At 49.0% G+C, this 12,249-nt stretch overlaps 1 protein-coding gene across 1 annotated transcript; it reads right to left on the reverse strand.

Annotated features, from left to right (window-relative positions):
- Positions 1-4,140: 4,140 nt before the first annotated feature.
- Positions 4,141-9,524, reverse strand: LOC135566581 (R3H domain-containing protein 1-like). Its single transcript, XM_065014266.1, has 4 exons — positions 8,705-9,524; positions 8,363-8,483; positions 4,589-4,722; positions 4,141-4,272 (listed from the first exon to the last, which is right to left on the reverse strand). The coding sequence occupies exons 1-4, from the start codon at positions 8,933-8,935 to the stop codon at positions 4,210-4,212; spliced, it is 549 nt and encodes a 182-aa protein (XP_064870338.1). The 5' UTR covers positions 8,936-9,524; the 3' UTR covers positions 4,141-4,209.
- Positions 9,525-12,249: the final 2,725 nt, after the last annotated feature.

The following is a 12,249-nucleotide window of genomic DNA, read 5'->3' on the forward strand; positions in this document are numbered from 1 at the left end:
TCGGCTGCCTTCGATACTGTGAACCATCAGATCCTCCTCTCCACCCCTCCCTCTCCGAGTTGGGCATCTCCGGCGCGGCCCACGCTTGGATTGGCCCTACCTGACAGGTCGCTCCTACCAGGTGGCGTGGCGAGAATCCGTCTCCTCACCACGTGCTCTCACCACTGGTGTCCCCCAGGGCTCTGTTCTAGGACCTCTCCTATTCTCGCTATACACCAAGTCACTTGGCTCTGTCATAACCTCACATGGTCTCTCCTATCATTGCTATGCAGACGACACACAATTAATCTTCTCCTCTCCCCCTTCTGACGACCAGGTGGCGAATCGCATCTCTGCATGTCTGGCAGACATATCAGTGTGGATGACGGATCATCACCTCAAGCTGAACCTCGGCAAGACGGAGCTGCTCTTCCTCCCGGGGAAGGACTGCCCGTTCCATGATCTCGCCATCACGGTTGACAACTCCATTGTGTCCTCGTCCCAGAGCGCTAAGAACCTTGGCGTGATCCTGGACAACACCCTGTCGTTCTCAAACAACATCAAGGCGGTGGCCCGTTCCTGTAGGTTCATGCTCTACAACATCCGCAGAGTACGACCCTGCCTCACACAGGAAGCAGCGCAGGTCCTAATCCAGGCACTTGTCATCTCCGTCTGGATTACTGCAACTCGCTGTTGGCTGGGCTCCCTGCCTGTGCCATTAAACCCCTACAACTCATCCAGAACGCCGCAGCCCGTCTGGTGTTCAACCTTCCCAAGTTCTCTCACGTCACCCCGCTCCTCCGCTCTCTCCACTGGCTTCCAGTTGAAGCTCGCATCCGCTACAAGACCATGGTGCTTGCCTACAGGAGCTGTGAGGGGAACGGCACCTCAGTACCTCCAGGCTCTGATCAGGCCCTACACCCAAACAAGGGCACTGCGTTTCATCCACCTCTGGCCTGCTCGCCTCCCTACCACTGAGGAAGTACAGTTCCCGCTCCAGCCCAGTCAAAACTGTTTCGCTGCTCTGGCCCCCAATGGTGGAACAAACTCCTCACGACGCCAGGACAGCGGAGTCAATCACCACCTTCCGGAGACACCTGAAACCCCACCTCTTTAAGGAATACCTAGGATAGGATACAAAAGTAATCCTTCTCACCCCCTAAAAGACCTAGATGCACTATTGTAAAGTGGCTGTTCCACTGGATGTCATAAGGTGAAAGCACCAATTTGTAAGTCGCTCTGGATAAGAGCGTCTGCTAAATGACTTAAATGTAAATGTAAATGTAGTTACCTGTTAGTGGTCTAGTTGTTCTGAGTAGTTACCTGTTAGTGGTCTAGTTGTTCTGAGTAGTTACCTGTTAGTGGTCTAGTTGTTCTGAGTAGTTACCTGTTAGTGGTCTAGTTGTTCTAAGTAGTTACCTGTTATGGTCTAGTTGTTCTGAGTAGTTACCTGTTGGCGGTCTAGTTGTTCCGAGTAGTTACCTGTTGTGGTCTAGTTGTTCTGAGTAGTTACCTGTTAGTGGTCTAGTTGTTCTGAGTAGTTACCTGTTAGTGGTCCAGTTGTTCTGGAGTAGTTACCTGTTAGTGGTCTAGTTGTTCTAAGTAGTTACCTGTTAGTGGTCTAGTTGTTCTGAGTAGTTACCTGTTAGTTGTCTAGTTGTTCTGAGTAGTTACCTGTGAGTGGTCTAGTTGTTCTAAGTAGTTACCTGTGAGTTGTCTAGTTGTTCTAAGTAGTTACCTGTGAGTTGTCTAGTTGTTCTAAGTAGTTACCAGAGTTGTCTAGTTGTTCTGGTAGTTACCTGTGAGATGTTTTAGTTGTTCTGAGTAGTTACCTGTGAGTTGTTTAGTTGTTTCTGAGTAGTTGCCTAGAGTTGTCTAGTTGTTCTGAGTAGTTACCTGTGAGATGTTTAGTTGTCTGGAATGAAGGCCTGTGAGTTGTCTAGTTGTTCTGAGTAGTTACCTGCGAGTTGTTTAGTTGTTCTGAGGACCTCTGGCTGAGTGTGTGATCCAGACTGTAGTATCTGTTGTGTTTCCACTGTGGAGGAGTGGGCTCTGGGCTGGTTAGGGGCAGGGTTGGCTGCATCATCCACTACATATCACTGTGAGGACGGGAGCACACCTACACACAGTTACAAATAGCGTCAAAATCAAGCTTCATGGTCAAAGGAACGTTTCCATCCTCGGATGGACAGGACACAAGGCAGGGAAAACCATTTCAATGGTTTCAAAATCTCATACTTAGGGTCTTTCGTGCCAATGGTCTCTATTTTAGTATGTGTGTGATCCTGGGGGAATTGAACTGACCTTGGTGTTGCTGAGAGGGTTACCCTGAGCACTGCTGTCCTGGTAGCTGCTGGGTTCCACACGGAGACGAAGCCCGGGGAATTTTGCATAACTCTGGCCCAGCAGGAGAGGTAAGAAACCCATCGATGGACTGTGGAGACACTTGCTTAGTCAATATATTTATAGAGCTCTATGAGGCATCAATTAAAAAGACATTGATAGCACCAGCAGCCAGCCACTTTATATTTACTCTCAAGTCTCCCTTAAAGAGCCCCAACACAATGTTCAGAAATAGTCTTGTATTAAAAGGTAGGTTAATGATCTCTGATTAACGGTGACAGTCCATGAGAACAAACAAACATGTCATTCATTTCCTCTTTATGACCTGAATCACTCTTGTCTCTGTCATTACAGCTGCCTGGTACTGTACCCATAGGGCTCTGGTTAAAAGTAGTGCACTATATAGAGAATAGGGTTTTTATTTGGGACACCTAATATTAACACTGACAGTATTGGGGCGGCAGGGTAGCCAGTGGTTAGAGCATTGGACTGTGTCCAAAGGTTTGTCAAGTTCAAATCCCCGAGCTGACAAGGTACAAATCTGTCGTTGCTCCCCTGAACAGGCAGTTAACCACTGTTCCTAGGCCGTCATTGAAAATAAGAATTTGTTCTTAACTGGGACTTGCCTAGTAAAATAAAGGTAAAAAATAAAAATACAAATAAAACTGATGCTGTGGGGCGGAATATAGGAACCAGTACAACAGGGGAGGGAAGTAACTTTTCAGCTCAGTGGAGTCTGTTAGTAGGGCAGTCTGGAGGTCACTTTCAGCTCAGTGGAGTCTGTTTGTCTGGAGGCAAGCTAGAGCAGTCTGGAGGTCACTTTCAGCTTCTGTTAGTAGGGCAGTCTGGAGGTCACTTTCAGCTCAGTGGAGTTTGTTAGTAGGAAGTCTGAGGCAGCTCAGTGTGGCCCAGTAGAGCAGTCTGAGGTCACTTTCAGCCTCAGTGGGAGCTTCTGTTAGTAGGGCAGTCTGGGAGGTCACTTTCAGCTCAGTGGAGTTTGTTAGTAGGGCAGTCTGAGAAGTCAGTGGAGCTTCTGGTCAGTCTGAGGTCACTTCGCTCAGTGGAGCTTCTGTTAGCAGGGCAGTATGGAGTCACTTTCAGCTCAGTGGAGCTTCTGTTAGTAGGGCAGTCTGGAGGTCACTTTCAGCTCAGTGGAGTGGAGCTTCTGTTGGAGCTTCTGTTAGAGAGCAGTCTGGAGGTCACTTTCAGCTCAGCAGTGGAGCTTCTCAGTCAGTAGCTTCTCTGTTAGCAGAGCAGTCTGGAGGTCACTTTCAGCTCAGTGGAGCTTCTGTTAGTAGGGCAGTCTGGAGGTCACTTTCAGCTCAGTGGAGTCTGTTAGTAGAGCAGTCTGGCGTCCTTTCAGCTCAGTGGAGCTTCTGTTAGTAGGGCAGTCTTGGAGGTCACTTTCAGCTCAGTGGAGCTTCTGTTAGTAGGGCAGTCTGGAGGATGATTTATAAGGCTGATGATACAGGTGCAGTGCAGCCCAGTCTTAATAGTACACCTCAGCTCCCATGAGGACCCGGTTCTACACCGGCAATAACTTCATCAACCACACTATAGGAGAACTATGGCTCTGGGGGGGAACGGGGGCTCTATAGTCAGCTACTATAATGGACTGTTGTAAATGGTGTTGGCAGTTTGGTTGGTACATCGGTATCTGCGCCACTTTCTTCAACGTTGAACTACTTTGGAATATGAGAAACGGTACCAGATTACAGACCTTAGACTATAACACTTAGACTATTTAATACACAGTCCATCTTTCCGTCAACAACAGAACAGATCAGTTCCTACCTCATGGTGCTGTGTTGATTTGGGGCATGACACTGTAGTAAACCTGCATGCCTGACATGGCCATGGGAGCTTGGCTTGGATGGCTCTGGATCATCATGGGCTGTTGACATGCCTGCTGATGTGGAGGCATGTTCTGAGACCCTGGGGCATTGATACCTGCACCACGACACAGACCATATGGAAAAACAGGGTTAAGCAGGAGGATTTATTTTTTACATTTACAATTGATACAGACATCTGATGTCGGATCCCTTTCAAATCTCTTTTCAATTCAATCCTCAAACTATTTAACATTTCAGAGTTCGGTTGATCTAATTATAAGATTTTCAGTCAGGCAAAGATGTTCACAAGAGCAAGATGTTCACAATAGAAGATCAAACCATGTCGAAGCAAAAGGAAAGGACAAATCAATTGTTTTTCTTTATTTAAACAACAACAACAGTTTAATAATGATAAGCCAATAAGAACGTACCTGATAAGAAGGCATTGAAGGGTACTGGACCATGAAGGCCGTCATGTGATTTCCCAGATTGCTGTGCTGCTGGTTGTTCACCAGGTTCTGATGCTGAGGGCCTTGGGGCTGATTTGGCATCACAGCGTGGTAACCTTCAGTAACATTAGGACGTTACAATTCACTTCTATTGAAATAATCTAGTGAGATGTAGAACATTTCAATTCATTGTTTTTAAACAAAATGGTGCCATTAATTCTATTCACAACGACTATGAATGAATGAGCCCAAGTGAAATGAGAAACATATTTTAATATGCTCTGTTGTCTTGGGAGATGATCTCTCTTTACTTGTATTAATTAAGCAATAAGGCTGAGGGGGTGTATGTGGCCAATATACCACAGCTAAGGGCTGTTCTTATGCACGACGCAACGCGTGGTAGCCGTGGTATATTGGTCATATATCACAAACCCCAGGTGCCTTATTGATATTATAAACTGGTTACCAACGTAATTAGAGCAGTAAAAATACATGTTTTGTCATCCCTGTGGTAAACTGTCTGACATACCACAGCTCATTAGCCAATCAGCATTCAGGGCTCGAACCACCCAGAGTATGATACCCATTACAATGTAGAAGACATCTAAAACATGGCGAAAAATCATACAATATTGATTCCAAGGAAGGAAGAGTGTAGTGAGAAAAAACATAGCGTAAAAACAAAGACATAAGCAATATAAGCAAATGACAAAAACAGACGACGCAAAATGTGCAACATAGAAAAGGACGGTCTCTCTAGCAACGCCAAAGGGCGGTCTCCCTAGCAACGCCAAAGGGCAGTCTCTCTAGCAACGCCAAAGGGGCGGTCTCCCTAGCCACGCCAAAAGGGCGGTCTCTTAGCAACGCCAAAGGGCGGTCTCCCTAGCAACGCCAAAGGGCGGTCTCTCTAGCAACGCCAAAGGGGCGGTCTCCTAGCAACGCCAAGGCAGTCTCCCTAAGCAACGCTAAAAGGGCGGTCTCCCTAGCAACGCCAAGGGCGGTCCCTCTAGCAACGCCAAAGGGCGGTCTCTAGCAACGCTAAAAGGGCGGTCTCTAGCAACGCCAAAAGGGCGGTCTCTCTAGCAACGCCTAAAGGGGCGGTCTCCTCTAGCAACGCCAAGGGCGGTCCCTCTAGCAACGCTAAAAGGGCGGTCTCTCTAGCAACGCCAAAGGGCGGTCTCTCTAGCAACGCTAAAAGGGCGGTCTCTAGCAACGCTAAAAGGGGCGGTCTCTAGCAACGCCAAAAGGGCGGTCTCTCTAGTAACGCAAGGGCGCTCTAGCAACGCCAAAGGGCGGCTCTAGCAACGCTAAAAGGGCGGTCTCTCTAGCAACGCTAAAAGGGCGGTCTCTCTAGCAACGTCAAAAAGGTCTCCTAGCAACGCTCAAAGGGCGGTCTCTCTAGCAACGCAAAAGGGCGGGGTCTCTCTAGCAACGCCAAAGGGCGGCCTCTCTAGCAACGTCAAAGGGCGGTCTCTCTAGCAACGTCAAAAGGGCGGTCTCTCTAGCAACGTCAAAAGGGCGACCTCTCCTCTAGCAACGTCAAAAGGGCGGCCTCTCTAGCAACGCCAAAAGGGCGGCCTCTCTAGCAACGCCAAGGGCGGTCTCTCTAGCAACGTCAAGGCGGTCTCTCAACGTCAAGGGCGGTCTCTCTAGCAACGTCAAAAGGGCGGCCTCTCTAGCAACGCCAAAGGGCGGTCTCTCCTAGCAACGCGTCAAAAGGTCTGCTAGCAACGTCAAAGGCGGTCTCCTAGTGGACAGCTGAAAAGGTTACAGCGGCTTCTCACAGAGAAATCAGGGACCGCATTAGCAACGTCAAAGGCGGTTCTTTTGTAACGCCAAAAAGGTCTGACTGAAATCTCTTTAGCCCCGGGAAAAGTGGCGGACTCAATAGACAATGAATGGTTTCATATGTGAAGGGCGGACACTCTCTGACCTCCAGTCTCTCCAGACCTCTGCCTAGCAAAAACCAAGCATGAAATGACTTCTCCCGGTATATTCTAGCAACACCATTCCACCTGAGCACTGAGAGAACAGGTCAGATTGCTTTGGTTCAGCAGGTAGCCTTGCTAACGCCAGGTGCTTTATGTCCATTGTCAGTGTGCCTTTAGTTGTAATCTGCTGCGGTTCCAAAAAGACACAGAGAACACTAGTGACGTTCCCTGAAGGAACAGGAAGTCATCAGGTTACAGCCGCTGGAAGAAGAGTTCAGGGGCTGATTAGAGACCGCTGAAAAAAGGTGACTGGAACATTCTTTAGCCCCAATGAGGGGTGAACAAGATGAGACCGGTTCAATGAATGGTTTCATATGTGAAGCATCCCGGACCTATTCTGACCTCCAGTCTCTCTCCAGACCTCTGCTCACAAACCAAGCATGAAATGACTCCCATTATATCCCCCACACACCATTCCACCTGAGCACACCAAACCTCGGGATCAGATTGGTACAGCAGGTGACACCTCTGTGTTCCAGTAACAGACTCCTTGCATCTTTACCTCTATTGTCAGTGTGCATGTTGTAATCTGCAGGACTTTCGTTCCAAAAGACACATTGTTAACACAGATCCAGACCCTGAAGGAACAGGAAGTCATCATCATTCCAGTCCAGCTGAGTTCACCAAAGTGTCCAGTGAGGTCTTCATCACCAACACCTCTGTGTTCCAGTCCAGAGTCATCAACCCTGCTGGTTCCAGTCCAGAGACTGAAGAGAAGTGAGGGGCTGAAAAGACCGGTTCACATTCCAGAATCATAGAACTCTCAGACAGCATCCCGGCCCCGCATTCTACCACTCCACTTGGTCTTCATCACCAACACCTCTGTGGTCTGGTCTTCATTCAACACCTCTGTGTTTCCAGTCCAGACTCTGGTCTTCATCACCAACACCTCTGTGGTCCAGTCCAGACTCCTAGTCTTCATCACCAACACCTCTGTGGTCCAGTCCAGACTCCTAGTCTTCATCTTCAACACCTCTGTGGTCCAGTCCAGACTCCAGACTTTCCCATCACCAACACCCCTGTGGTCCAGTGTGGCTGAGTTAAGTGTGGTGAGGTTGTAGGTTCAATTCCCACAAGCATCATTTATACTGAAGCCTTCAGCAAAAGTTTAATTGCAGAAGCCACAAGTGGTTTGTAAACAGTCATTATTTTCACTGTGTCTGGATATTCCACTGTTTATGCACTAGTAGACTAACAGTATATAGCCTAGTTTGTCCCTCTGCTCAGCCCCAAGAGATGCCTCCTAATTCCCCCGACAGACGATAGCGTAGCATTCCTCCACAGCCAGTAAATGGCCACAGTGCTGCGTTCAGCAGGAGGCAAAACCAGTAAAACAGAGCTGTGTTGAGGCAGGAGGCTGAGTAACAACCTGTGTTGAGGCAGGATGGCTAACAACCAGTAAAACAGAGTGTTGAGGCAGGAGGCTGTAGCTAACAACCAGTAAAACAGAGCAGTGTTGAGGCAGGAGGCTGTAGCTAACAACCAGTAAAACAGAGCTGTGTTGAGGCAGGAGGCTGTAGCTAACAACCAGTAAAACAGAGCTGTGTTGAGGCAGGAGGCTGTAGCTAACAACCAGTAAAACAGAGCTGTGTTGAGGCAGGAGGCTGTTGCTAACAACCAGTAAAACAGAGCTGTGTTGAGGCAGGAGGCTGTAGATAACAACTGTGTCCCCCCCAGGGTGCAGAGAAACAGAATACTGCAGCTCACTGGGAGACAGCTCAGTTAATCAAGACAAACACAGAGAGAGAGCAGTGTGTGTGTTTACCTGGCTGCTGGGGAAGAGGTTGGGTCTGGGGGCTGGTGTAGTGCACGGGGCTGACAGGGCGATAGTGCTGGTTGCAGTGGGAGTGGGGGTCCTGGGCTGGAGCACAGTAACATGTGTGCATCTACAGGAGAGGAATGACAACGAGCAGACAAGAGTTTCTCTGGTCACCTTGGAATCTGAACACTTTTCTCAGAGAGGATCTGAGGTCAATCTAAATGGTTATCATCTCTGGATAATATCACTGATATTACTGAAGGAGACTGAGACCAACAAGTAGGTAGGAAGTAGACGATGCCATGAGATGGTGTGTTGACTGACCATGTGAGTGACTAACTGTTGTACCTGCTGTGGCATGTAGCCCTGCTGCTGCTGCATGACCGGCTGGCTCATAGGGTGGGCAGGGCCGGGGTAGGCCTGGGTTGGCCCCACCACAGGGGGCCCTGGAGGGGCCACCATGTAGCCAGTCTGCTGGTGCTGCAGGGGGGCCTGGAGCACCACAGGGCCCGAGGGGTACATGGCAGGGTGGGGGCCGCCGTTAGTGACGTCGCTGGACGCCTGGCGCACCACACTCATGTGGCTGAACTGGGCAGCCAGCCCTTCTTGCTGTGGGGAGAGAACAATGCTGAAAACAACATGTGTACTGTCTGGACATGTCCTTTATAAATGGTCCAATCCAATCAACAGACAGGGCCAGAGGTAACGTGCATCAAGACCAGGGACCAAATCATTAGGGTCATATTTATTAGGGCACACCGTAGCAAAACATTTTGAAACAGAAAATGAATGTGTCTTATTGGAGCCGAGTTCTAGTCGTCTCTCCCCGTTTCAGTCAGTTTTCTACCGTTTGATGCCGAACACCACCCAGGGAATCCAAACTGGGTATTTATAGCACCAGAGTCGGCTACCTCAGTCTAGGTCATCTATGACAATGACAAGCTGTTCAGTGGCAGGAAATTGGAAGTTTAGCGTATCTACTCATGGATTATTCAACATCTGGTATTGAATTAATGATTACAAACTGTTAGTTTGAATAATCAGCCATAGAGGGATGTGTTGGGTGAAAGCAGGTCAGGAAAGGAGGACAACAGAACGCTGCCCGATCCAGTCTACCTAACAGAACGCGGCCCGATCCAGTCTACCTAACAGAACGCGGCCCGATCCAGTCTACCTGACAGAACGCGGCCCGATCCAGTCTACCTGACAGAACGCGGCCCGATCCAGTCTAGCCCCTAACAAACGCGGCCCGATCCAGTCTACCTAACAGAACGCGGCCCGATCCAGTCTACCTAACAGAACGGCCCGCCCGATCCAGTCTACCTAACAGAACGCGGCCCGATCCAGTCTACCTAACAGAACGCGGCCCGATCCAGTCTACCTAACAGAACGCCCGATCTAGTCTACCTAACAGAACGCGCCCGATCTAGTCTACCTCACAGAACGCAGCCCGATCTAGTCTACCTAACAGAACGCGGCCCGATCTAGTCTACCTAACAGAACGCGCCCCGATCTAGTCTACCTGACAGAACGCGCCCGATCTAGTCTACCTAACAGAACGCGCCAGATCTAGTCTACCTAACAGAACCGATCTAGTCTACCTAACAGAACGCGGCCCGATCTAGTCTACCTAACAGAACGCGGCCCGATCTAGTCTACCTAACAGAACGCAGCCCGATCTAGTCTACCTAACAGAACTCCGATCTAGTCTACCTGACAGAACGCGGCCCGATCTAGTCTACCCCCTCACAGCCCGATCTGTCTACCTAACAGAACGCGGCCCGATCTAGTCTACCTCACAGAACGCGGCCCGATCTAGTCTACCTAACAGAACGCGGCCCGATCTAGTCTACCTCACAGACTCGGCCCGATTTAGTCTACCTCACAGAACGCAGCCCGATCTAGTCTGCACAGAACCTAACAGAACAGCGGCCCGATCTAGTCTACCTAACAGAACGTCTGATTCAGCCCCGAATCTAGTCTACCCTAACAGAACGCCCGATCTAGTCTGCCTAATAGAATCCGATCTAGTCTACCTCACAGAACGGCCCGATCTAGTCTACAGATCTAGTCTACCTAACAGAACGCCAGATCTAGTCTACCTAACAGAACGATCTAGTCTACCTAACAGAACAGCCCGATCTAGTCTACCATATTCTTATCGGCTGACTCAGCAGCCTCGGTTTTTCGGATGATTGCCTTGCCTGGTTCACCAACTACTTTGCAGACAGAGTTCAGTGTGTCAAATCGGAGGGCATGCTGTCCGGTCCTCTGGAAGTCTCTATGGGGGTGCCACAGGTTCAATCCTCGGGCCGACTCTTTTTCTGTATATATCAATGATGTTGCTTCTTGCTGCGGGCGATTCCCTGATCCACCTCTACGCAGACGACACCATTCTATATACTTCCGGCCCGATCCTTGGATCACTGTGCTATCTAACCTCCAAACGAGCTTCAATGCCATACAACACTCCTTCCGTGGCCTCCAACTGCTCTTAAACGCTAGTAAAACCAAATGCATGCTTTTCAACCGTTCGCTGCCTGCACCTCGCACGCCTGACCAGCATCACCACCCTGGATGGTTCCAACCTTGAATATGTGGACATCTATAAGTACATAGGTGTCTGGCTAGATTGTAAACTCTCCTTCCAGACTCATATCAAACATCTCCAATCGAAAATCAAATCAAGAGTCGGCTTTCTATTCCGCAACAAAGTCTCCTTCACTCACGCCGCCAAACTTACCCTAGTAAAACTGACTATCTTACCGATCCTCGACTCGGCGATGTCATCTACAAAATTGCTTCCAACACTCTACTCAGCAAACTGGATGCAGTTTATCACAGTGCCACCCGCTTTTGTCACTAAAGCACCTTATACCACCCACCACTGCGACTTGTATGCATCTAGTCGGCTGGCCCCTCACATATTCATGTCGTCGCCAGACCCACTGGCTCCAGGTCATCTACAAGTCCATGCTAGGAGTAAAGCTCTGCCTTATCTCAGTTCACTGGTCACGCATGGCAACACCCATCCGTAGGCACAGCGCTCCAGCAGGTGTATCTCACTGATCATCCCTAAAGCCAACACCTCATTTGGCCGCCTTTCGCTCCAGTTCTCTGCTGCCTGTGACTGGAGCGAATTGCAAAATCAGCTGAAGTTGGAGACTTTTATCTCCTCGCCAACTTCTCAAACATCTGCTATCTGAGCAGCTAACCGATCGCTGCAGCTGTACATAGTCTATCGGCAAACAGCCACCCATTTTCACCTACCTCATCCCCATACTGTTTTTATTTATTTACTTTTCTGCTCTTTGCACACCAATATCTCTACCTGTACATGACCATCTGATCATTTATCACTCCAGTGTTAATCTGCAAAATTGTAATTATTCGCCTACCTCCTCATGCCTTTTGCACACAATGTATTTAGACTCCTTTTTCTCTTCCTTTTGTGTTATTGACTTGTTAATTGTTTACTCCATGGTGTAACTCTGTGTTGTCTGCTCACACTGCTATGCTTTATCTTGGCCAGGTCGCAGTTGCAAATGAGAACTTGTTCTCAACTAGCCTACCTGGTTAAACAAAGGTGAAATAAATAAATTTAAAAAATAAAAAACAGAACGCGGCCGATCTAGTCTACCTAGCAGAACTCGGCCGATCTAGTCTACCTGACAGAACGCGGTCCGATCTAGTCTACCTAGCAGAACGCGCCCGATCTAGTCTACATCTAGCAGAAGCGGCCCGATCTAGTCTACCTAACAGAACGCAGCCCGATCTAGTCTACCTAGCAGAACTCGGCCCGATCTAGTCTGCCTAGCAGAACTCGGCCCGATCTAGTCTACCTAGCAGAACTCGGCCCGATCTAGTCTACCTAGCAGAACGCGGCCCGATCT

This window comes from Oncorhynchus nerka, unplaced genomic scaffold (assembly GCF_034236695.1).
Source record: "Oncorhynchus nerka isolate Pitt River unplaced genomic scaffold, Oner_Uvic_2.0 unplaced_scaffold_4116, whole genome shotgun sequence".
NCBI classification, from domain to species: domain Eukaryota; kingdom Metazoa; phylum Chordata; class Actinopteri; order Salmoniformes; family Salmonidae; genus Oncorhynchus; species Oncorhynchus nerka.